The 26,973-nt window shown below is 45.1% G+C and overlaps 1 protein-coding gene across 1 annotated transcript; it reads right to left on the reverse strand.

Annotated features, from left to right (window-relative positions):
* Nucleotides 1-2,659: 2,659 nt before the first annotated feature.
* On the reverse strand, nucleotides 2,660-26,149 carry LOC119950600 (protein phosphatase 1K, mitochondrial-like). The gene is made up of 7 exons (XM_038773174.1): nucleotides 25,985-26,149; nucleotides 22,679-23,128; nucleotides 22,496-22,596; nucleotides 13,176-13,338; nucleotides 3,815-3,959; nucleotides 3,595-3,729; nucleotides 2,660-3,395 (listed from the first exon to the last, which is right to left on the reverse strand). Exons 2-7 carry the CDS (start codon nucleotides 23,092-23,094, stop codon nucleotides 3,264-3,266), a joined length of 1,092 nt encoding a protein of 363 aa, XP_038629102.1. The 5' UTR covers nucleotides 23,095-23,128; nucleotides 25,985-26,149; the 3' UTR covers nucleotides 2,660-3,263.
* Nucleotides 26,150-26,973: the final 824 nt, after the last annotated feature.

A 26,973-nucleotide genomic window follows, 5' to 3' on the forward strand; every position in this document is an offset into this window, starting at 1 on the left:
GCACACAAGCCTCCACCTCCATACTATCCCGTAACCGAGTAACCCCACCTAACATTTTTGGACACGAAGGACAATTTCTCATGGCCAATCCACCTAATCTGCACATCTTTGCACTGTTGGAGGAAACTGGAGTATCCGGAAGAAACCCACCCATACATTGGGAGAATGTGCAGACTCCATAGAGACAGTGACCCAAGCTAGGAATCGAACCTGGGACCCTGTGAAGCAACTGTGCTACCCCTATGGGATCAGTGCACAGAATAGGCTGTGGAGTAGAACAAGGATGGAATCCTTCAAGAATCAATTGGATATTGCAATGAAGAGACCCCATTCCTCATCTGCAATTATCTTTGTGAATAATTGCCACAAAACTTGAAAGTACAAAAAACAAGTGATTAAAAAGCTCCAAAAATTGAGGCCTGCAGCCAAAAGAATTGGCTTTTAAAACATACAAAAATACTGCTATAAGATTGTGCAAATTTTACCAATAAATGTCACCAGGTGAAATTTAAAGAACGTTTTAAGCTCATTTTAAGAAATGACTGAACAATTTAAATATGGTTTAGTCCGATGAGGTGACTGGTTAGTATTTACAGTAAGTGTATCATTATGCTGGACAAAATGTAAAACAAATTCTGCTTCCGTTCACAAGATATTTTTATACACGAGTGCATAGGTTACAGCCTATAACAGTTTTAAGTCAAAACTATTTTGCAGTAAAGCAGAATGCGCATTGTTCACCATCCTGTTGGAGAAATAAGAACATCTTTATGTTTGATCCATGGGTGCTTAACAGACATGTAACGTGAACTTCAAGTCAAACAGTGAAAATGAGGAATTCAAGAAATTGCAGCATAGTAGATGGTGCTGCTAGCAGAACCCAGGCTTCTCAGCATCCATAGCTGGGGTCAGACTCTGTTCAATTGATTAACTGGTGGTCAATGAATGTTGCCCAATAACAGGTGGATCCGGCCTGCTTGAGTGGAATGATTTTCAGAGATCCAAGCAACTCAAAGTTTCATGGACACACACTCGGTGGATATTTCATTACAGTTCTTGTTATGAATAAAAAAGGAATGGCGTTTCAATTTGTAAACCTGATGGCTGTAATTATTGGGCAACCAAGGGCTTTGGGCAATTTTATTATTGGTTAATTCAATTGTGTTGTGACACCAGGTCAAGTGGGGCCAGCAGAGCACACCAATGTAACTGGATTGTTTGCTGCATGTCCGTTTTGATGCCAGCACCAGATCACTCAAGGAGGTAGGAGGTGGAGGAAGAAATATGCAACAAATTAGGGAAATGGATTTAATAAGGAAAAAAAAAGAGGATAATCATGGGGTATACAATTACCCAATATTAATTGGCCATAAGGAGGTAGATAGATGTGAAGGGAATGGAATTCCAACAATGTACTGGACTTGTAAATGGGATGTGGGTGTCACTGGCTGGGCCAGCATTTATTATCCCTTAAACTGGTTTGCTGGGCCATTTCAGAGGGCAGTTAAGAGTCAAGCACATTGCTGTGGGTCTGGAGTTACAGTAGACCAAACCAAGTGCGAATGGCATTAAATGAAAAGAAAAGAAAATTGCTTATTGTCACAAGTAGGCTTCAAATGAAGTTACTGTGAAAAGCCCCTAGTTGCCACATTCTGGCACCTGTTCAGGAAGGCTGGTACGGGAATTGAACCGTGCTGCTGGCCTGCTTTAAAAGCCAACTCTTCAGCCTTGTGCTAGCAAAGGCCATTAGGTGAACCAGACAACAGTCGGTGACAGTAATCGTGGTGGCCGTGAAATGGAAACTAGCTTTATATTCCAGATTTATTGATGGAATTTTTAACTCATGTCCCCATAGCATTAACCTGGGCCTCTGGATTACTAGTCCAGTTACCATCATACCATTATCTACCCCAATGCCATCCAGTGAAAGGAGGATTAACTATTGGATCTAGTCATGGGGACAGTAGTAGTAAAAGTAAATGGAACATCTAGGCAATTATGACGACTAGGAAAATTAATTGAAAAAAAAAGATTTTTTTTTCAGGGGCAAAAAATTGGAAAATGAAACGGACAACAATATTGGGAAACAATTATATAGAATAATCATGGGAAACATTTAAAATGGTGGTCAGAGTCGAAGCAAAAATATATTCTGCTAAAAACAAGAACAAGCCAAACACAGACCCCCCCCCCCTCAAGGAAAACATTGAGGGCATAGAGAGAGAGAGACAGAGACAGAGAGAGAGACAGAGAAACATAGAGAGACATAGAGAGAGAGAGAGAGAGAGAGAGAGAGAGACAGAGATTATTAAAGCAAAAACAATGAGGGGAGAGAGGGACTATGAAATTAAAATTATCAAGGAACACAAAATACAAGCAAATGTGATGGTTTAAAAAAAAAAGTCTCTAATGATGGACACCGATCATACCAGGAGGAAACACTCGAGTAGCAGCAGACATATTAAGCAAACTTTGCGTTCCAGTATCTACAAGGGAAACAGGTCATTGATGAGATGATCAAGAATGAGATAATGTATTTAAAGAGGTAAATTGAATTTTTAAAAAAAAATCTTGATGATACAAGCGAACACCCGCCACCGGAATTGAAAAGGGATATAAAATAAATAAATCACCAAAAAGAATAGAGACACAAATTAAGTAGCTAGACTCAACTTTTTAATAAACCTGGATTAGGCCACCTGGAGCAGTGTACAATTAAGGCCACATTAAAAAAAGGAGACTATAGAGCCATTGGAGAGGGCACAAAAAAGATTTATAGCAGAAATGCTCAGGTATACCAGTCAGCAGAGGATGAACCAGCTGAGCCTGGAGAGAGAAAGTTGAGGAGACTTAGGTTTTCACTCTCTTGTCCCCTGAATCAATGTTTCCTCTTAGTAAACTAGAGGTCACCAATACAAGATAGTCACCAAGAAATCAAAGAATTCAGAAGAAACTTCTTTACCCAGACAATGGCACGAATGTGGACTGGTTGCAACAAATTGCATAGGTGCCTTTAAGTTAAATAAGGCAGAGGGGGAAAAATAGGAGATTCCGATATAACTAAAAGAAAAATGACAAATGCTGATCATTACTACTGGCATTTACAAATTGAAAAGCAGTCCAGATGAATTATAGCTCCAATTGGATCGTAAACTTATAGTTAACAGCAACAAGTTTACAAAATCTGAAACCACAACAGTTATAAAGAAGTAAATCAATAAATAAATCCAACTAGACAGCTGATATCTAGATCAGACATCATATCAGCTCCATCTAGAGCTTGCAACCATCATTCGTCCAAAACTTGTATGAGCAAGTGAAGTCCTGTGTTTTCCCCACGCACCAAATGGAACGACCATGGTCGTTACATTGTCTTGTGTTCCATACTGCAATGCCTGAAAAGTTACATTATTTTATTAACATTTAAAATATTGTCCACTGAAGTGTACAGAATATTAAACTGTACTGCACCAGCAAAACTAGTTTCCAATTCCAAATTGTGATAAGCTTACAAAAGGTTTTATAATGTTAAAAGTTGACAGTACTAGAACAGGAAGAAAGGTAATAAAGACGATTACAATCGTATTTTCTTACCTGTTCATTTACAACTGCAGCAGCTTCGGATGGATCCTGGCATTTTTTCACAATATCACACACCTCTTGTGCTTCTATAATTCCACTAACTCCATCAGTCGTCAGGATCAGGAAACAGTCTTTTGCATGATCCAGCTAGTAAAAACATTTAAGAACACAGACTCAAAATACTTTGGACAAGAAATATGAAGGGGCCATATGTAAAGCTCAGATATTTTACCTCCATGGTGTTAACTTCTGGTCGAGCAGTTACTCCAAAAGGTTTGAGATCCACATCCCCAATGCTACGGGTCATGGCCAATCGGCCGTTCACATATGGATCTCCAGCACTGTTCCAATCTATGAAACCGCCACAATCCTTAATCCTGAATGTATGAAAAAAAGCAAATCTCAATCTTAAAAATTTAAATGATACAAAAACAAAGCAGCGTCTCAAAATTCAAATTATACAATTTCCAACCAACTTAATTCAAAAAAGAGGTTTATGCAATTTTTACAGTTCAATTTTATGAACACGAGACAATTTTGTAAAAACAAACTTCAAGAACAGGTTGGTCATGCAATTTCCCCCACCCCTGGGGGGCACAGTGGTTAGCACTGCTGCCTCAGAACCAGGGGGCTGGGTGGAGTTTGTACGTTCTCCCAGCATCTGCATGGGTTTCCTCCCGTAGTCCAAAGATGGGCAGGTTAAGTAGATTGGCGATGCTAACTTGCCCCTTGGTTTCCAAAGGTAAGGTGGGGTTATGGGGATAGGGTGGGTTGTGAGTCTATGTAGAGTACTCTTTCAAAGGGTCAGCACAGACTCAATGGCCTCCTTCTGCACTGTAGGGATTCTATGATTCTTCTACATCTGCAAGGGACATTTATTTATTTCTAATTAAGGGGCAATTTTAGCACTGCTAATCCAGCTACCCTGCACATCTTTGGATTGTGGGGGTGAGACCCACACCGACACAATGTGCAAACTCCAGACGGACAATGGCCCGGGCTGGGATCGATCCTGGGTCCTCAGTGCAGTGATGCAGTTGTGCTAACCACTGCACACCGTGCTGTCCTGCAAGTGACATTTACAACTATTGCCCGATTTTGAACACTTAGAGGTTTATAACATTAGGGGTCAGTTATCCCATGTTATAATTGTGATGTGGAGATGCCGGCGTTGGACTGGGGTAAGCACAGTAAGAAGTCTTACAACACCAGGTTAAAGTCCAACAGGTTTGTTCCAAACACGAGCTTTCGGAGCACTGCTCCTTCCTCAGGTGAATGGAGAGGAAGGAGCAGTGCTCCGAAAGCTCGTGTTTGAAACAAACCTGTTGGACTTTAACCTGGTGTTGTCAGACTTCTCACCATGTTATAATTGAACAGCCTGTGCAGACACAATGAAGACTAGCTCCATTGTTCTGCTTATTCCCCATTGATCTGCAGCACCTCCAGCTTCAAATATGCAACAACAATAAAGGACTGGAATAGTTCCCACTCCAACAGCAGAACATCTCCCAACCTGTCCTTCCCGTCAGCAATATTTTAAATTGACCAATCATAAAACTCAGCGGCCTCAGCACATCAAAAAACATTTTCCCAAAAACATCTTTGAAATCTCCTTGGCTTTTTCTGCTCCACTGAAGGTGATGGCGTAGTGGTAATGTCATTGAACTTGGAATCCAGAAACCCAGACTAATGTTCTGGGGACATGGTTCAAATCTCACCATAGTAGCTAGTGGAATTGAAATGCAATTAATAATAAATCTCAATAGTAGTGACCATGATTGTTGGCAAAAACCCATCTGGTTCACCAATCCTCTTTCGAGAATGGAATTTGCTGTCCTACATGCGAGTCCATATCCACAGTAATGTAGTTGGCCCTCAAGTGGTTGAGTTAGCCCCTCAGTTATACCAAACCACAACAACAAAGCCTCAAAAGGAATGAAACAGGAAAGACCATCCAACATCGACTGGAGAAGGCAACAGAGGCCCAGCCCCATCAATCCTGCAAAGTCTCAGACTAGCCAGGCAACAACCTGACATGCATCATCATCACCCTGTCCCACTGGCAGGATAGACTCAGCAGTATACAGGCAGGTTAACCCTGGGAGTCGTGAACACCTACTCCAGTCCCTAAAGGGGCTGGTTTAGCACAGGGCTAAATAGCTGGTTTTTAAAGCAGGCCAGCAGCACGGTTCAATTCCCATTCCAGCCTCCCTGAACAGGCACCGGAATGTGGCGACTAGAGGCTTTTCACAGTAACTTCATTTGAAGCTGACTTGTGACAATAAGCAATTTTCATTTAATTTAATTTCAAAGTCTCATAGCATCAGGTCAAACATGGGCAAGAAAACCCAATGTTTCCTCTCAGCTGGTGAATCAGTACTCCTCCATGTTGAACACCATTTGAGGAGAAGCACCAAGAGTGGCATGGGCACAGAAATGTACACAAAGCTCAGTAGCATCACCTCAGACCAAACTGGCAGCTGCAGCAGGTGGGAAGGGAAAAAAAAAAAACTCAACTTGATCTTTATCACACTAATCTACCTGTCGGGTGCATCTGTGCATGACAGCATTGGTAGGTGTGAGCACTGAACGACCTTTGGAGACAGGCCCATCTTCCTCCATTTGGTATGGCACTGCCACCATGCTAAAAGGATAGATTTCAAACTGGTAGAGCAACTCAAAATCTGGCATTCATGAGGTGCTGTGAGCCATCAGGAACAGCAGCAGAATTGTACTCAACTACAACCTCATGGTCCAGATCTCCCATTACCACCAAGCCAGAGGATCAACCCTGGTTCAATGAAAAGTGCAGTACACCACTTCAGGAGCAGTAACTATCCACAAATATCCCCATCAATGATGGGGACCCAGCACATGAATTTGAAAAAAGACAAGGCTAAAGCATTCACAACCATCTTCAGCCAGAAGTGTCAAGTGACGATCCATCTCTGCCTCCTCTGGAGGACCCACGATACAGATGTCAATCTTCAATCAACTTAATTCACAGGGCAGCACGGTGGCCTAGTGGCTAGCACAGCTGCCTCACAGCACCGAGGTCCCAGGTTCGATCCCAGCTCTGGGTCACGGTCCGTGTGGAACATATAACATAGAACAGTACTTGATGTGGAGATGCCGGCGTTGGACTGGGGTGAGCACAGTAAGAAGTCTTACAACACCAGGTTAAAGTCCAACAGGTTTGTTTCAAACACGAGCTTTCGGAGCACGGCTCCTTCTTCAGGTGAAGAAGGAGCCGTGCTCCGAAAGCTCGTGTTTGAAACAAACCTGTTGGACTTTAACCTGGTGTTGTAAGACTTCTTACCATAGAACAGTACAGCACAGGCCCTTCGGCCCTGGAGTTTGCACATTCTCCCCGCATCTGTGTGGGTTTCGCCCCCACAACCCAAAAAAGTGCAGAGTAGGTGGATTGGCCACATTAAATTGACCCTTAATTGGAAAAATAATTGGGTAATCTAAATTTTTTTTTTTTTAAATCAACTTAATTCACTCTACACAATATCAAGATGTAGCTGAAGGCACTGTATACTCGAAGGTTAGGGCACTGACAATATTACTAAAGACTTGTGCTCAAGATATATTGTGCAAATGGCCAAAGTCCAGTACAGCTACAACATGGCATTTAGTCAGCAATCTGGAAAATTCTCCTGGTATATCCTTTACAATAAAAAAAAAAGGAAAAATCCAAACCAGTCAATTACTGCTCCACTAATCTACCGGCAAAGTGATGGAAGGTGTTTGCAACTGTGCTATTAAATGTATACTAACTTAGCAAAAAGTCTGCTCACCAGCACTCATTTTGGGATCTGGTAGGGCTCTTTAGCTCCAGACCTTATTTTGTCCTGCCCAAGCATGGGCAATGAACTCAAGTGGGAGGAGAGAGTGACTGCCCTGGACATCAAGGCAGCATTTGACACAGTATAGCATCAAGGTGTCCCAGCAAAACCAGAGTCAAATGAGAATCCGAGGGAAACTCTCGCATGGTTAGAGTCACAAATAGCACAAAAAAGATTGTTGGAGGTCAATCATTTCATTCCCAAATTGGACTACAGGAGTTCCTCAGTGTAGTATACACCCAACCACCTTCAGTTGCTTTATCAATGACCATCCCTCCAACACAGCTCCAAAAGTGGGGATATTTACTCATGGATTTGTTTCTCCTCGGGTACTAAAGCAGTCTGAGTCCATATGCAGAACAACCTGGACAACATTCAGGCATGAGCTAGTAAGTGACATTTGCACCACACATTTGCCAGGCAATGACCATCTCGAATAAGAATCCAAATATGCCACCTTGACATTCAACCATTGTTGAATGCCCACTCAACATCCTGGGGGTTACCATTGACCAGAAACTCAATTGGACTAGCCATATAAATACTGGGGTTACAAGAGCAGGAGAGAGCTTACGAGTTCTTTAGAGAATAACTTACATCCAGACTCCCTAAAGCCTCTCCACCAGCACAAGTGCGTGGTGATGGATAACTCCCCACATGCCTGGATGAGTGGAGTTCCCAACAACAATCCATGGTAAAGCAGCAAGCCCAGCCCACCCTTACATTTGATTGGCACCCCATCTACTCCCTCTACTGACACACATTAACTGGAAGTGTGCACCATCTACAAGTTGCACTGAAGCAACTCACCAAAGTTCCTTTGATAGCATGTTCCAAACCCCAACAACTACCATCTTGAAGGACAAGAGCATCAGATACATGGGAACACCACCACTAGGAAGTTCCCCTCCAAGCCACCCACCATTCTGACTTGGAACTATAATCGCCGTTCCTTCACTGTCATTACAGGGAGACGTAGTGTCTCCCACCCATCCTCCTCCTCTAACCAAAAAAAAAGTTCTGTCCGTTGGCCTAGTTTCAGCCGTTCAGAGGAGGAGGAGCAGTCTCTGGGTGAGTATAAAAACTCACTTTAACCCGGGGATCGAGGCCTAGTTTCGGGAGCCGTTCAGAGGAGGAGGAGCAGTCTCTGAGTGAGTATAAAAACTCACTTTAACCCGGGGATCGAGGCCTAGTTTCGGGAGCCGTTCAGAGGAGGAGGAGCAGTCTCTGGGTGAGTATAAAAACTCACTTTAACCCGGGGATCGAGGCCTAGTTTTGGGAGCCGTTCAGAGGAGGAGGAGCAGTCTCTGGGTGAGTATACAGACCTAACGGTAACTTCCTGTTTTCCACTTTTTTTTCAAAAGTGACATCAGAGGGAAGCTGTGATCTGATTGGTTGATAACCAATCTGCCCCAAATTTAAAACTCGTAAACTTAAATTAAACAAATTAATTAATTAGAGATGGCTGGTCAGGTGACGTGCTTAAGCTGCTTGATGTGGGAGCTGGCAGATCCCATTGCGAGCTGCAGCGACCACATCTGCAGTAAGTGTTGGCTGCTCGTAGAACTCCGGCTCAGAGTTGATGAGCTGGAGTCTGAGCTTCACACACTGAGGCACATCCGGGAGGGGGAGGCTTACCTGGACACTTTGTTTCAGGAGGCAGTCACACCTGTCAGAGTAAATAGTTTAAATCCTGCCAGTGGCCAGGGACAGCAGGGTGTGACTGCAAGTCAGGCAGGTAAAGGGAACCAGCAGTCAGGAACTCAGGAGCCTCAGCCCTTGACCCTGTCCAACAGGTACGAGGCACTTGCTCCCTGTGTGGATGGCGAACAGGGCTGCAGGAAGGATGAGTCAGCTGACCAAGGCACCATGGTTCAGCAGGCCATTCAAGGGGAGGAAGTAAATAGGCAAGTTGTAGTTGTAGGGGATTCTATTATCAGAGGGATAGATAGTATCCTTTGTGAGCAGGATAGAGGGTCCCGCATGGTATGTTGCCTGCCCGGTGCTAGGGTGCGGGACATCTCTGACCGGCTTGAAAGGATATTGGAGAGGGAGGGGGAGGATCCAGTTGTTGTGGTCCATGTCGGTACCAACAACTTAGGCAAGTCTAGGAAAGAGGACCTGTTTAGAGATTATAAAGAGTTAGGATTCAAATTAAAAAACAGGTCCTCAAGGGTCATAATCTCCGGATTACTGCCCGAGCCACGTGCAAATTGGCATAGGGAGGCAAGAATAAGGGAAGTTAACACGTGGCTGAAAGAGTGGTGTGGGAAAGAGGGGTTCCTTTTCATGGGACACTGGCATCAGTTTTGGGACAGGGGGGACCTATACCGTTGGGATGGTCTCCACCTGAACCGAGCTGGGACCAGTGTTCTGGCGAAAAGAGTAAATAGGGTGGTCAATAGGACTTTAAACTAGAGATTGGGGGGGGGGGGGGGGGGGGGGGGAAGGGAAAGTCAGGGAACCAAGAGGTGAAGGAATCAGTGCGAAGCGTAGCTGCTTAGGATTACAAAAAATCACGAAAAGACAGAGCTCAGGAGAGGTTACGATAGTCCCCATCTCACAAAATATGACAGTGTATGGAAAGGCTCAGTAAACCAAGGTCCACCACACTAAGAAAACAAAAAGGGACAGTCAATAGGGAATTAAAGGTGCTATATTTAAATGCCCGCAGTGTACGGAACAAGGTAGATGAGCTTGTGGCCTAGATTGTGACTGGCAGGTATGATGTGGTAGGCATCACAGAGACATGGTTGCAGGGGGTTCAGGATTGGCAGTTAAACATCCAGGGATTTACAACCTATTGAAAAGACAGAGAGGTGGGTAGAGGGGGCGGGGTTGCCTTGTTAATTAGAAATGAAATTAAATCAATAGCACTAAACGACATAGGGTCAGACGATGTGGAGTCTGTGTGGGTAGAGTTGAGGAACCACAAAGGCAAAAAAACCATAATGGGAGTTATGTACAGGCCTCCTGACAGTGGTCAGGACCAGGGGCACAAAATGCACCACGAAATAGAAAGGGCACGTCAGAAAGGCAAGGTCACAGTGATCATGGGGGACTTCAATATGCAGGTGGACTGGGTAAATAATGTTGCCAGTGGACCCAAAGAAAGGGAATTCATTGAATGTTTACAGGATGGCTTTTTGGAACAGCTTGTGATGGAGCCCACGAGGGAACAGGCTATTCTGGACTTAGTGTTATGTAATGAGCCAGAATTGATAAAAGATCTTAAAGTAAGGGAACACTTAGGAAGCAGTGATCATAATATGGTAGAATTCAGTCTGCAATTTGAAAGAAGGAAGGTAGAATCAGATGTAAAGGTTTTACAGTTAAATAAAGGTAATTACAGGCGCATGAGGGAGAAACTGACGAAAATCGACTGGAAGCAGAGCCTAGTGGGAAAGACAGTAGAACAGCAATGGCAGGAGTTTCTGGGAGTAATTGAGGACACAGTGCAGAGGTTCATCCCAAAGAAAAGAAAGGTTATCAGAGGGAGGATTAGGCAGCCATGGCTGACAAAGGAAGTCAGGGAATGCATCAAGGCAAAAGAGAGAACCTATAATGTGGCAAAGAGTAGTGGGAAGTCAGAAGATTGGGAAGGCTACAAAAACAAACAGAGGATAACAAAGAGAGAAATAAGGAAGGAGAGGATCAAATATGAAGGTAGGCTAGCCAGTAACATTAGGAATGATAGTAAAAGTTTCTTTAAATACATTAAAAACAAACGGGAGGCAAAAGTAGACATTGGGCCGCTCCAAAATGACACTGGTAATCTAGTGATGGGAGACAAGGAAATAGCTGAGGAACTTAATAAGTACTTTGCGTCAGTCTTCACAGTAGAAGACATGAGTAATATCCCAACAATTCAGGAAAGTCAGGGGGCAGAGTTGAATATGGTTGCCATCACAAAGGAGAAGGTGCTAGAGAAACTAAAAGGTCTGAAAATTGATAAATCTCCGGGCCCAGATGGGCTACATCCTAGAGTTCTAAAGGAGATAGCTGAAGAAATAGTGGAGGCGTTAGTTATGATCTTTCAAAAGTCACTGGAATCAGGGAAAGTCCCAGAGGATTGGAAAATCGCTGTTGTAAGCCCCCTGTTCAAGAAGGGAACAAGAAAAAAGATGGAAAATTATAGGCAAATTAGCCTAACCTCGGTTGTTGGCAAAATTCTAGAATCCATCGTTAAGGATGAGATTTCTAAATTCTTGGAAGTGCAGGGTCGGATTAGGACAAGTCAGCATGGATTTAGTAAGGGGAGGTCGTGCCTGACAAACCTGTTAAAGTTCTTTGAAGAGATAACAAATAGGTTAGACCAAGGAGAGCCAATGGATGTTATCTATCTTGACTTCCAAAAGGCCTTTGACAAGGTGCCTCACGGGAGACTGCTGAGTAAAATAAGGGCCCATGGTATTCGAGGAAAGGTACTAACATGGATTGACGATTGGCTGTCAGACAGAAGGCAGAGAGTTGGGATAAAAGGTTCTTTTTCGGAATGGCAACCGGTGACAAGTGGTGTCCCGCAGGGTTCAGTGTTGGGGCCACAGCTGTTCTCTTTATATATTAACGATCTAGATGACGGGACTGGGGGCATTCTGGCCAAGTTTGCCGATGATACAAAGATAGGTGGAGGGGCAGGTAGTATTGAGGAGGTGGGGAGGCTGCAGAAAGATTTAGACAGTTTAGGAGAATGGTCCAAGAAGTGGCTGATGAAATTCAACGTGGGCAAGTGCGAGGTCTTGCACTTTGGAAAAAAGAATAGAGGCATGGACTATTTTCTAAACGGTGACAAAATTCATAATGCTAAAGTGCAAAGGGACTTGGGAGTCCTAGTCCAGGATTCTCTAAAGGTAAACTTGCAGGTTGAGTCCGTAATTAAGAAAGCAAATGTAATGTTGTCATTTATCTCAAGAGGCTTGGAATATAAAAGCAGGGATGTACTTCTGAGGCTTTATAAAGCACTAGTTAGGCCCCATTTAGAATACTGTGAGCAATTTTGGGCCCCACACCTCAGGAAGGACATACTGGCACTGGAGCGGGTCCAGCGGAGATTCACACGGATGATCCCAGGAACGGTAGGCCTAACATACGATGAACGTCTGAGGATCGTGGGATTATATTCATTGGAGTTTAGGAGGTTGAGGGGAGATCTAATAGAAACTTACAAGATAATGAATGGCTTGGATAGGATGGACGTAGGGAAGTTGTTTCCATTAGCAGGGGAGACTAGGACGCGGGGGCACAGCCTTAGAATAAAAGGGAGTCACTTTAGAGCAGAGATGAGGAGAAATTTCTTCAGCCAGAGAGTGGTAGGTCTGTGGAATTCATTGCCACAGAGGGCGGTGGAGGCCGGGACATTGAGTGTCTTTAAGACAGAAATTGATAAATTCTTGATTTCTCGAGGAATTAAGGGCTAATGGGAGAGAGCGGGTAAATGGAGTTGAAATCAACCATGATTGAATGGTGGAGTGGACTCGATGGGCCGAATGGCCTTACTTCCGCTCCTATGTCTTATGGTCTTATTACACTCCCCAGTGATTGCAATTCTTAAGACCAATTGGGGGATGTGCAATAAATGCCAGCATCGAAAACTAGTGTAGACTATCTTATACATTTCTACTATCGAAAAAACTTAGTATTGTGCTGGTGAAATCTACAACTCACACCACAGTTGTCTTTGTATAAATCTGTCACTCAGTGAGATTAGGTTTGTATTTTGAAGGCGTGTTCAGGTATAATCACCTTTTCTGTTCATCTCTCCGTCTTGGGGTGTGATCATCTGTTAATTGTTTTGCCTTTCCTTCACGACAAAGAATAGCTGGACTATCACCAACACTTGCGACTATCAGCAGAGTTTCATTCAGCAATGCCACCGTTGCAGTTGTCCCTGATGTTAGCAAAGCACCTGGAAGGGTTTTAGAACAAAGATCTGAACTAAAAGACGAGTTAACGGCTGTCCAACAATGTTAAATACCACAATTAAAACTCCTCACGCAATTCCTATTACTTGGGGATCAAATTTAGAATGGATTTAGAGGAGCACAATAAATTGAAGCTATCAAAATTCAAAACTACGATTGGAGAAGTAATAAGCTGATTAAATATTCTGTTTTTAGACTAATTACTCCCACCTCGACCAAGTACAAAACTAATTTAGAAAAACATTTCTATTGGTAAACATTAATGCTAAACCCCTCTGCTTTATATCACCTTTACTGCAGAAGGGGTTCTCTTGCATTCAAGGAACTATTACAGGCAGCTTACAATATTCATAATGAATAATTAATCTCTATTAGCTTCATGCCGCAGTTAGAATTGTACTGCATTCAGGCCAGGAAGGTATGCAACTTGAGAAACCAACATTTGTAGTAGGAGATTGTACACAACATTTATAGGTACAATTACCATGTATAATTAGTTTCACTGCTCAGAGATTAGCCCTTATTTCCATTTTACTTCCCAGAACTGTGCTAATGTTGAGTTTTTTTTAAATGATTATAAAAGTCGCCAATTTGTTTTTCCCCAATCAAAATGCAATTTCACTTGGCCCATTCATTTACTCTGCACATCTTTGGGTTGTGGGAGCGAGACCCACACAGACACTGAAAGAATGCGTAAACCCCACATGGATAGTGACCCAGGATCGAATCCAGATCCTCGGTGCCATGAGGCAGCAGTGCTAACCACTGCGCTACCATGATAATTATAGCGAGTGCAGCTGAACACATGGCTACAGGGCTGGTGCCGGAGGGAAGGCTTCAGATACGTGGATCATTGGAATATCTTCTGGGGAAGGTGGGTGCACATGAAGGACGGATCACACCCAAACAGGAGGGGCACCAATATCCTGGGTGGGAGGTTTGCTCGAGCTCTTTGGAAGGGTTTGGCAGGGGGGTGGGAACCAGAGCTATGGATCAGAGGATAAGGTAGCTGTTGAACAGGCAGAAATAGTATGCAGTGAGTCTGTGAGGAAGGATAGACAGTTAATGGGGCAAATTTGCACTCAGTGGAATGGGTTAAAGTGTGTCTGTTTCAAAGCAAGGAGTGTCAGGAATAAGGGAGATTAGGGAGTGCACCACAGCTGCAGAAAAGGAGGTAGTTGAGGAGGGTTTGTCTACTGAGTCAGTAGGGGTGGAAGTTGGAAACAAGAAAGGAGCAGTCATTTTATTGGGAGTTTTCTATAAACCCCCAATAGCAGCAGAGAGATAGAGGAAAAGATTGGGTGGTAGATCTTGGAAAAGTGCAGAAGTAACAGAGTTGTTGTCATGGGAAACTTCAACTTCCCTAATACTGACTGGAACTTCCTTACTGCAAATGGTTTGGGTGGAACAGATTTTGTCAGGTGTGCAAATGAAGGATTCCTGACTCAATATGTAGATAGACCGACTAGGGGGAGGCCATATTGGACTTGGTGCTCGGCAACGAACCAGCCCAGGCATCACATGTCTTGGTGAGAGAGCATTTCAGTGACAGTGATCTCAACTCCTTGACCTTTACCAGAGTCATGGGGAGTGACAGGAACACAGTATGGAAAGGTATTTATACAAGAGTATACAAGAACTAGGAGGAGTAGGCGATCTGGCCCCTCGAGCCTGCTCCACCATTCAATGAGATCATGGCTGATCTTTTGTGGACTCAGCTCCACTTTCCAGCCCGAACACCATAACTCTTAATCCCTTTATTCTTCAAAAAACTATCTTTATCTTTAAATATATTTAATGAAGGAGCCTCAACTGCTTCACTGGGCAAGGAATTCCATGGATTCACAACCCTTTAGGTGAAGAGGTTCCTCCTAAACTCAGTCCTAAATCTACTTCCCCTTATTTTGAGGGTATGCCCCCTAGTTCTGCTTTCACCTGCCAGTGTAAACAACCTGCCTGCATCTATCCTATCTATTCCCTTCACAAATTTTATTTCTACAAGATCCCCCCCCCCCCCCCCCCCCCCGCATCCTTCTAAATTCCAACGTGTACAGTCTCAGTCTACTCAACCTTTCCTCGCAATTCAACACCCTCAACTCTGGGATTAACCTAGTGAATCTCCTCTGCACACCCTCCAGCGCCAGTACGTCCTTTCTCAGGTAAGGAGACCAAAACTGAACACAATACTCCAGGTGTGGCCTCACTAACACCTTATACAATTGCAGCATAACCTCCCTAGTCTTGAACTCCATCCCTCTGGCAACGAAGGAAAAAATTCCATTCGCTTTCTTAATCACCTGTTGCACCTGTAAACCAACTTTTTGCAATTCATGCACTCGCACACCCAGGTCTCTCTGCACAGCAGCATGTTTTAATATTTTATCATTTAAATAATAATCCCTTTTGCTGTTATTCCCATCAAAATGGATAACCTCACATTTGGCAACATTATATTCCATCTGACAGTCCCTGGCCCATTCACTTAACCCATCATAATCCCTCTGCAGAGTTCCAGTATCCTCGGCACTTTTTGCTTTACCATGCATCTTTGTGTAGTCTGCAAACTTGGACATATTGCCCAGTCCCCAACTCCAAATCATCTATGTAAATTGTGAACAATTGTGGGACCAACACTGATCCCAGAGAGACACCACTAGCTACTGATTGCCAACCGTAGAAACACCCATTAATCCCCACTTGCCAACCAGAGAAACACCCATTAATCCCCGCTCTTTGCTTTCTATTAATTAACCAATCCTCTATCCATGCTACTACTTTACCCTCAATGCCATGCATCTTTATCTTATGCAGCAACCTTTTGTGTGGCACCTTGTCAAAGGCTTTTTGGAAATCCAGATATACCACATCCATACCGTTATCTACCGCACTGGTAATGTCCTCAAAAAATTCCACTAAATTAGTTCAGCATGACCTGCCCTTTATGAACCCATGCTGCGTCTGCCCAATGGGACAATTTCCATCCAGATGCCTCGCTATTTCTTCCTTGATGATAGATTCCAGCATCTTCCCTACTACCGAAGTGAAGCTCACTGGCCTATAATTACCCACTTTCTGCCTACCTCCTTTTTTAAACAGTGGTGTCACTTTTGCTAATTTCCAATCCACCGGGACCACCCCAGAGTCTAGTGAACTTTGGTAAATTATCACTCGTGCATTTGCAATTTCTCTAGCCATCTCTTTTAGCACTCTGGGATGCATTCCATCAGGGCCAGGAGATTGGTCTACCTTTAGTCTCATTAGCTTGGCCATCACTCCCTCCTTAGTGATAACAATCATCTCAAGGTCCTCACCTGTCATAGCCTCATTTCTATCAGTCACTGGCATGTTATTTGTGTCTTCCACTGTGAAGACTGACCCAAAAAAACCTGTTCAGTTCTTCAGCCATTTCCTCACCTCCCATTCTTAAATCTCCCTTCTCATCTTCTAGAGGACCAACATTTAACTTAGCCACTCTTTTTGTTTCATATATTTTGTAGAAACTTTTACTATCTTTTTTTTGGGGTGGGGGGGAATTATACTGCTATTAGACAGGAGCTGAGGTGCATAAAGTGGGAACAATTGTTCTTGGGAAATGCACAACAGTAATGTGGGGTTGTTTAAGGAGCATTTGCTGCGAGTGCTGGATTGGTTTGTCCCACTGAGACGAGGAAGGAATGGTAATGTGAAGGAGCCTTGGATGACAAGAGAAGTAGAGCTTCTAGTCAAGAAGAAGGAAGCAAGGATCTGACTCGGCTCTAGAGGGTTACAAGGTAGCTTGGAAGGAACTCAAATGGACTGAGGAGACCTAGAAGGAGGCATGAAAAAGCCCTGCCAGGAAGGATTAGGGAAAACCCCCAAGGTGTTCTACACCTGAGAAATAAGAGGATTATCAGAGAGTGAGAGTAGGGCCGATCAGGGATAGTGGAGGGAACTTGTGCATCGAGTCTGAAGAGATGGGGGAGGCCCTAAAATGAATATTTTGCTTCAGTATTCACTAGAGAGAGGGACCTTGGGCTGGATTCTCCCCTACTCGTGACGGAGGGTCCCGGCGTAGGGGAGTGGCGCCAACCACTCAGGGGTCAGGCCTCCCCAAAGGTGGGGATTTCTCCCCATCTTTGGGGGCCAGCCCCGCTCCGGACCGGTTGGCACCAGAAGACAGGCGCAAAAAAACCGGCGCCCCCAGCAGCGGGGCTGGCCGAAAGGCTTTTGCCGGTCAGCGCATGCGCCGGCGGTGACATCAGCGGCCAGCTGCCGCCACCACCGGCGCATGCGCGATGTGGGTTTCTCTTCCGCTTCCACCATGGCGGAGGCCGTGGACGAGAAATAGTGCACCCAGGGCACTGGCCCGGAGTCTGAGCGGGGGGCCCCGATTGCGGGCCTGGCCACCGTGGGGGCACCCCCCGGGGTCCAATCGCCCCCGCCAGGACACCGGGGGCCCGCTCACGCCGCTGATCCCGCCGTTAGAGGTGGTTCAAACCTCGGTGGCGGGAGAGGCCTCCCAGCGGCGGGACTTCGGCCCATCCGGGCCAGAGAATCACCGCAGGGACCTCGCCGATCGGAGTGGCGGGATTCCGCCGCCGCCACTTCCTGGGTGGCAGAGAATCTCTGCCACAGCAGGGGCCGGATTTCCGGCGGCCCCAGGCGATTCTCCGACCCTGCTGGATGTCGGAGAATTTCGCCCCTTGTTCCTCATGAGAAAGTGTGAACCAGGTTAATTGATTCAAACAGGTTGATATGCTAGAAATTTTGAAAAGCATCAGGATAGCGTAGCCATCTCAGATGGCCACCTGCAAAGGATAATGGGAATTATGGCCAACCCAGGACTCAGACACACTCAGAGCTTGTGTGTATTTGCAACCCAGATAGCTAGAAGTGATCGAAACTACTGCTTGCTTGCATTCTAATGGCCCATTTCCCCAGCATAAAAGGACTGCACGCAGGTAACCAATACAGATGCAGACTCACTGGCGCCACTCCCTTTGCTAAGAAAGCCCAAACAGCCAAGGTCAATGACTGTCAGGACATGCTCGGCCATCAAGGCATCCGCCCCTTTATTGGCCAAAATCGAAGGCAGTGATCGAAGCCTGTCGAATTATTGGGTCCAAAGCCAAGGACCGCCCCAAAGAGCGCAAAATCCCAGAGGGATAAAAAGAGACACAGCCATGTGTTCGGTCTCTCTTGGCCCCGGCCTACACCTCAAACCAAGTGTAGCATTACGACCAGAAGACAAGTTAAAGACCAAGGATCGCTACCAGACGGATGAGCCCAGCAGAAACAAAGCCACTTCTTCTACCCAGCTACGGAAGATCCGAACAAAGGCCTTGTTCATCTGCAGAGAACTGGTTGCCCTGAAGCCAAGTATATGTTATTGTAGTTGTTAGGTGTAGTTTAAAAACTTGTAGTGTTTTATGTTGCATGTCTAAGTAATCCTTGTGTGTAAATAAACTATCTTTGGACTTGAACTGACTAACTGGCTGTTTGGTCTTTGATCGACATCCGGTTGAACCTTGTGGTGGTATCATTTCATACCTGGCGACTCTGACAAGCAATATCATTAATAATTACCATATCTAGTTAAATTGGCAACCTTACTCCCGTGCTGATGGGCAACAATAAACAAGTCCCCTGGGCCTGACGGGATATACCAGGATTACTACGGGAAGCGAGGGAGGAGATTGCTGCGCCATTGGTGATGATCTTGGCATCCTCACTCTCCACTGGAGTAGTACCAGATGATTGGAGGGAGGCGAATGTTGTTCCCCTGTTCAAGAAAGGGAATAGGGAAATCCTTGGGAATTGCAGACTCAGTGAGGTGAGCAAAATATTGGAAAACCTTGAGGATGTGATGAGACACATTGATGAAGGTTGGGCAGTGGATGCGGTGTATATGGATTTCAGGGCATTTGATAAGGTTCTCCATGGTAGGCTCATTCAGAAAGTTAGGGGGCATGGGATACAGGGAAATTTGGCTGTCTGGATGCAGAATTGGCTGGCCGAAATAAGACAGCGAGTGGTAGTGGATGGAAAGTATTCCACCTGGAGGTCGGTGACCAGTGGTGTCCCGCAAGGATCTGTTCTGGGATCTCTGTTCTTTGTGGTTTTTATAAATGACTTGGATGAGGAAGTGGAAGGGTGGGTTAGTAAGTTTGCCGATGACACAAAGGTTGGTGGAGTTGTAGATAGTGTTGAGGGCTGTTGCAGGCTACAACAGGACATTGACAGGATGCAGAGCTGGGCTGAGAAGTGGCACATGGAGTTCAACCTAGATAAATGTGAAGTGATTCATGTTGGAAGGCAGAATTGGAGTGCTGAATACAGGGTTAAAGGAAGTGTCTTGGAAGTGTGGAGAAACAGAGGGATCTTGGCGTCCACGTACATAGATCCCTCAAAGTTGCCACCCAGATTGATAGGGTTGTTAAGAAGCCGTGTGGTGTGTCGCCGTTCATTAACAGGGGGATGAAGTTTAAGAGCCGCAACGTTTTGCTTTATAAAACCCTAGTTAGACCACACTTGGAATATTGTGTCCAGTTCTGGTTGTCTCATTATAGGAAGGATGTGGAGAGGGTACAGAGGAGATTTACCAGGCTGTTTCCTGGACTGGAGGGCATGTCTTATGAAGAAAGATTGAGAGCTAGGGCTTTTCTCCCTGGAGTGAAGAAGGAAGAGCAGTGACTTGATAGAGATGGACAAGGTGGTGTGATGCATGGATAGAGTGGATAGCCAGAGACTTTCCCCCATCACAAGGGGACACAATTTTAAGGTGATTGGAGGAAGTTATGGGGAAATGTCAGAGGTAGGTTCTTTACACAGAGTGGTGGGTGTGTGGAATGCACTGCCAGCAGAGGCGGTGGAGTCAAAGTCATTCGGGACATTTAAGCGACTCATGGACAGCAGTAAATTGAAGGGGTGTACGTTAGGTTGATCATGGATTAGGATAAATGGTTGGCACAACATTGTGGGCCGAAGGGCCTGTACTGTGCTATGTTCTGTATGCAGTTCAATTGTAGAGATCTTTTTCTAGTGCCCCATTAACTGCTTCAAACAACTATCCCATTCATGTGTGTGTAAGCCAACAGTAAATGTTTGGAATTCAATGGAAATAAATTTAGTAAAATGCAAGTGTCAATACAAGGCAATAACAAAAAGTGCTCAACATAGAAAGAAGGATAAACTCACAAAGAGTTTACATTGTAATGTTTATAAACATTCGCAGTCTTCAGCAGCCCAGACAAGGAACGGCTAGACTCCTTCACCTAGGTTAAAATATAAAAGTAGTAACAAACAAAAGCCAGGCACAGCTCAACTTTTTTTAAAAATGCAACAAATTTAACAAACCATCCATCTGCTCGATGTTCCATGCTGTTTCTGTTATAGAGCAGTTTGTTTCTTTTGAAAGTGGATATAGGTAGGAACAATTTTGTAGTTGGCACATTTCAAACCAAGCGTTATCAGTAGTTAATAAACATAAAATAATCCCGATTTTAAAAGTGCAGAGCATTGAATTTGCTAGAGTTATTTTTACAAATCTGAGAATAGATTGTGGTCAGAAGGAAATACCAACATCGCAACTGTTTGAATGGCGGAAATTGACGCATTTCTTTTCAGAAATAGTGAAACCAATGATTTTGCCCTTTTAATTAGGGTTGTTGTATTGAAAATTCCCCATATTAGCCGAGGTTACATTATCAGCAACACAAAAATGCAAATGCATTGCAGCCTTGTCAACATCCAAGAAGAGACTGGAATTGGTCCCAAAGAATAGCAAAAAAGGACAGTTTGGATTTAGGATCAGGAAAAGCTGATGCATGTCAGAAAGCAGTTAGCGTTAACTGGACATAAAACCAATGAAGTATAAAAAGATTATTAAAACAGAGCAGCACAAAAATAAAAGCTGGGGTTCTCAGTTACCCTCCTGCTGACATCAGGATTCCTGCATCAGCCAAAAAAGTGGGATCAGTGCCAGGCAACAGACCAGTCCCCACACCTGCCCTGCCAGCCATAGCAGACTTCCCGCCTAAATCTGGCTGCAACATGCAAACTGCTTTGCATCAATTTCAATATTAATAGTCAGGATACCCAAATGTCTCTTCCTCCCCACCCCACATTTACCTCTACCCCTCACAGCAATGGGCCCAGAGGCTGTGGGGGGGGGAAGCAAAAATCAAGGAATGAGCCCACTTCTCATGTGCCCTCTGTTGCTGGAAGGTTGTAGAGGAAGGGTCCCCCAAGGGCCTTGGGTTTCGCATGGGCTCAGGTTGTAATTGGTGGATCCCTGGAGCCTCGTCCCAGGATGGGGGTCCAGTGTCTGGACTGTCCCTTCTTGCCCTGGCAACCTGAAGAGCACTCTTGGCATGGTGATCTCAGGCAGCCTTCTGTTCAAATTCTTCCATCCTGGTCTGAATGGTGTAAACTCTGAAGTGGCCTTCTCATTCTGAACTGCTTGGTGGAGATCAGACAGTTCATTGACTATTCCAGTCAAGAGGACATCCCTTTCCTCACATCTGCTCCCTCAGCCCAATGCTTGTAAAGTGACAGACACTAGAAAGCCCAGAGCACTTCAATCCTGAAATCTCCCCTCTCCAGATCCTTTGAAATAGTGAGCATTCATTCAATTTCAATCAGCACCTTTAAGTAGCTTTTGATTGACAGCGTAAATGGTTTCTACGCAGCTGCCAGAAGGTTTCTTTATTCATCTTTTCCTTCTTACTTGAATGCATCTGAAGTACCACTTCCCCCTTTATAAAAAGTGATAATATCATTGTTATGATTGACAGTTCCTCACCACAGCAAAGCAGCTAAGCAGTTTCACTTCCTCCATTGTAACTACAAAAGCACCTCAAGCCCCAATTTAAGACTCCTAGTTCAATGGAAGCATTCAAGAGGGAATTAGACTGTTATATTGGAGAGTTTCCTTTTTGACAGTGAGTGATCTGCCCTGTTGAGCATCACTCCAACACTGTTAAGAATTAAATTCACAAATTGGGAGCCAATTTTTTAAAAAGTTCGCTTTGGAAAACCCCAAAGAAATGATGGTGTTTGAAATTTAACAACCTTCTAAATGAGCATATCACAAAAGTACAAATGATATCTATTGCACCATATGTCACATTCCAGGTTTTAAGTGAGACCATTGCAACTTACCTTCCTTCAAACCATAAACATTTTGTATAAAGTCACGATCTATTTGTAGAAAAGAATTTAACAAAATTTTTTCCAAATCGGTTTCCCTTTGTAGGTTTTGCCTAGAGATAGGAATAAACCCATTAGAGTGCAACTGGTAACTTTGAGAATTTAAATATTGTTAGGAAATAATCAAACACTTACTGAATATAGTGTCCAATATATCGGGAGCAAACCTCAGCAGCATCAGTCCCTCCGTGCCCATCAAAAACAGCAAAGCAGAATAATCCAGCAGATAGCTCAGCTATACTAAAACGATCTTCATTCTCCCTTCTTTTTCCAATCTGACTTACACAGCCGATATTGGCAATCTTCTCTTTACACTGAAGAGCCGATATTCTAGGTGGCAAAACTACCGGGTCGTCTAGCCAAATCCCAAAGCTTTCCCAAGCTGACAATGGCATACTTCTTTCAATGGCTGCCCAGTTCATTTTAGTGCTAATGGTGGAAAATTGACAAGAGCGACAAAGCTTCTGCTGGAGACACGAGGTGAACTTTGCTCTTTTACCAGCCATAAGCCTGCCATGTCGGTAAACAAGAGAGACCGCAAGCGTAGCCATAACAAAGGACAATGACAGAAATCTTCACAGAAACCTAGAGAAACAAACAAGATGCAATGTTAATTCATTTACATTTGAACTTCATAATCTGACCTGTACAGTGAACGCTGCTGCACTACTCATTTAGTATAAATTATGGATTCAACATCAGGATTCATTACTGTGGATTCAACATCAGGATTAAAATGGATTACCTGGAATGTGATTATGAGTAACTTAATCCAAAAATACACAGTCCAATGGTACATGAACCTTAAACATACAGAACAAAAATAATACATCAGCAGCGACATGCAAGGATACACTGCAGGCTTCCAAAGCATGAAATTCTGATTCAAACTTCTAACTATTCTCTTATGGCCAAGATGTCCACACACGGACCCATATCCATCATATCTCAGGGATCAATCAGCAAAACAGTTTACAGTTGTACCTGTACCACAAACAGAATATCTGTGCCATAGATCACCAAGTCACAATTAATTCTTTATCATTCATATTATAAAAAAGGGCACAAAAACCAAAAAAAAAACAGTCAGGAAGTAGCAAAGAGGGAACCAATTAAATAATCTAATTTTCTGTTATCCAATAAAGGTGGTGGAATTAATGCATTGCCTGTAATAACTGGAATATTAGGAGGTAGCTTTGCTGATTCAATTATAATATGGTGCCAAGGTAACCCCCTCCCAGTCCACCTAACACCACATCCCACAGCACAGCACAAGTCAACAACTGAATCAAGGTCAGTGAAGCAACACTCAGCAGGGCCCAATCGAATGACCTCTGCACACCTGGCTCGGGTGATACGAGGCTGTTAAATCTGGCGGGGGGGGAGGGGGGGGGGGGGGGGATCTTGAGGCCATCGGAGGCCCTCTGGTAGGGGCAGAGTGGCACCTGGTACTCCTGCACTGCTATCCCAGCAACTTGGATGGCACTGCAAAGGCCAAGGTGCCCAGGTGGCACTGCCAAGGATTAGACACTGATGTGCCCTGCCCTTCTGGCACCAAGACTCCACATCAAGCAAGTTAGGGGGGGTCCAGAGGCCACAGTGGGGGTCAAGAGATCAGGGAGGCAATAATTTAGTAATGAAGGCAAGTGCAGCCTTGGCAGGGAGTTGCTTGCCAAAATTTGTTTTAGCTCCATTTGATTGTGGGGTCATTCTCAGTGCTCAAGTGCCCAAAAATTGACTTTTGTTTCCCCCCCCGTTAAATTGTGCCCACAGTATGGCTGTCCAGGATCACAGTGATCTGTACTAACTCCTGCATACTTCAGTTCATGGCACACCATGTCTATCGAACCTTGTTCATATAAAAATAATTGACTTGGGAATATCTGCATTTTAAAACAATACACTTACTTGGTTTCAATTATGCAAAAGTTGGGGAACCCTTTTCAGCCCCTTTAGGGGCAGGTTTAGCCCAGTGAGCTAAACAGCTGGCATGTAATGCAGAACAATGCCAGCAGCGCGGGTTCAATTCCCATACCAGCCTCCCTGAACAGGCGGCAGAATGTGGCGGTTAGAGGCTTTTCACAGTAACTTCATTTGAAGCCTACTTGTGACAAAAAGTGATTATTATTAGATGGAGACACGACCTCCAGTGAGGAGGAGGGAAGGATTAGAGGGAGAGGCAAAAGGGTGAGAAGAAGAAGGGAAATCTGTGAGGCTCAGGGTGCTGTTGTTTTGTGGGCAGCAGGGTAGCATTGTGGATAGCACAACTGCTTCACAGCTCCAGGGTCCCAGGTTCAATTATGGCTTGGGTCACTGTCTGTGTGAAGTCTGCACATCCTCCCAGTGTGTGCGTGGGTTTCCTCCGGGGGCTCCGGTTTCTTCCTACAGTCCAAAGATGTGCAGGTTAGGTGGATTGGCCATGATAAATTGCCCTTAGTGTCCAAAATTGCCCTTAGTGTTGGGTGGGGTTACGGGGATAGGATGGAGGTGGTTTAGCTCACTGGGCTAAATCGCTGGCTTTTAAAGCAGACCAGCCTCCCCGGACAGGCGCCGGAATGTGGCGACTAGGGGCTTTTCACGGTAACTTCATTGAAGTCTACTCATGACAATAAGCGATTTTCATTTCATATCAGGTGTTGACCTTGGGTAGGGTGCTCTTTCCAAGAGCAGGTGCAGACTCAATGGGCCGAATGGCCTCCTTCTGCACTGTAAATTCAATGGTGTATTCTTTCTGAACCATTCAGGTTTCCCTTGCCCAACAAATTCTCCCCAACACAATTCAACCTAAAGTCACAGTCCCAAGAAACCTCCCCACCGGCCCCTGCCCCTCATATCCATGGCTCTTTTGAAACCAGATACAACTTCTTCAGCATTCTGAGCATTATGTGTTGACAGGAATCAATGAGCCTCAGTTAAATCCCAACAGCTGCAAGGTTATCAGAGAGGTAGCATCAGACTACAATTTGATCTTCCAAGCTGCTGGACCATGGAGAATGTGCCTTGGAGGCACAGCAAGGAGGTCTCAAACAGGAGCACAAATTACGCTTTCAGTGGATTAAAATGAAGAATCATTGCGATCCAAGACAGAAACACATACAGGAAGTCAGACATGTATAAGATTTACTATCGCTATGTATGACATTGCCCTCCGAATATAATTATTTATCATCCAGGTTTCCTCAGTAACGGAGCACATCATTTAAAAATAGACGTGCTGAGGTTAAACACAACCAAACTCCAGCAACCCAATGCCACTGAAGCTCCATTAAAAATAATATTAAATCTTTCATAACCAGGCCAGTCAAGAATCGAGTCAGATAGTTGTGTGTGATCCCCACCACCCCCGGGCATACTCCGACAGCGCTGACCGCCCCGTCCCCATGGAGACACAAACCTCCCCCTCGCCAACCCTCTCACTGTTTCTATATTTCACTCACTTACAATTTAAGCGGAGACTCCGGGATGAAGTTTTATTCTAATCTGCAGAAAGCCCCGAGCTCATCCGGAGGTTGCGATTTATTTTATTAGCTTAACCAGCAGCGACACATCACAAACTACAAGCGGCGGAGCCGAGCCCGACACGGCCAAGCGCGGAAAACTGCGGCTTATATATATAGAGCGGAGCGATACCGCCTGCCCCCTGGTGAACAGTCCTGCCCCGCGGAGTGATACAGCCCCGCCCCACGGTGAACAGTCCTGCCCCCGGGGTGGTACCGCCCACCCTCTGGTGAACAGCCCTGCCCCGCGGAGTGATACAGTCCCACCCCCCCCCCTCGTGAACATTCCTGCCCCGTGGAGTGATACAGTCCTGCCCCCTGGTGAACAGCCCTGCCCCGCGGAGTGATACAGTCCCGCCCCCTGGTGAACAGTCCTGCCCCGTGGAGCGATACAGTCCCGCCCCCTGGTGAACAGTCCTGCCGCCGGAGTGGTACCGCCCACCCTCTGGTGAACAGTCCTACCCCTGGAGTAATACAGTCCCACCCCCAGGTGAACAGTCCTACCCCTGGAGTGATACAGTCCCACCCCCAGGTGAACAGACTCTCCCCGCGGAGTGATACAGTCTTGCCCCACAGAGTGATCAAGTCACTCCTTGCGGAGCGATACTACCCACCCCCAGGTAAACAGACTCTCCCCGCCGAGTGATATAGTCCTCCCCATGGAGTGAAACTGTCCTGTTCGCAGAGTGATATGCCCACCCCCCGGCGAACAGTCCTGCCCCACGGAGTGATACAGTCCCGCCTGATGGTGTGATAAAGCCCAACCCCAAGTGTAAAGTCCCACCCTGTGGAGTGACACAGTCCTGTCCCACGGAGTGATACCGTCCGCCCCTGGTGAAAAGTCCCGCCCTGCAGAGTGATAGCTCCCTTTCCCTGATGAAACGTCTCGCCCCACAGAGTGATACTGCCCAACTGTTTGATTAAAGATAGCAT

Source organism: Scyliorhinus canicula, chromosome 16 (genome assembly GCF_902713615.1).
Source record: "Scyliorhinus canicula chromosome 16, sScyCan1.1, whole genome shotgun sequence".
NCBI lineage: Eukaryota > Metazoa > Chordata > Chondrichthyes > Carcharhiniformes > Scyliorhinidae > Scyliorhinus > Scyliorhinus canicula.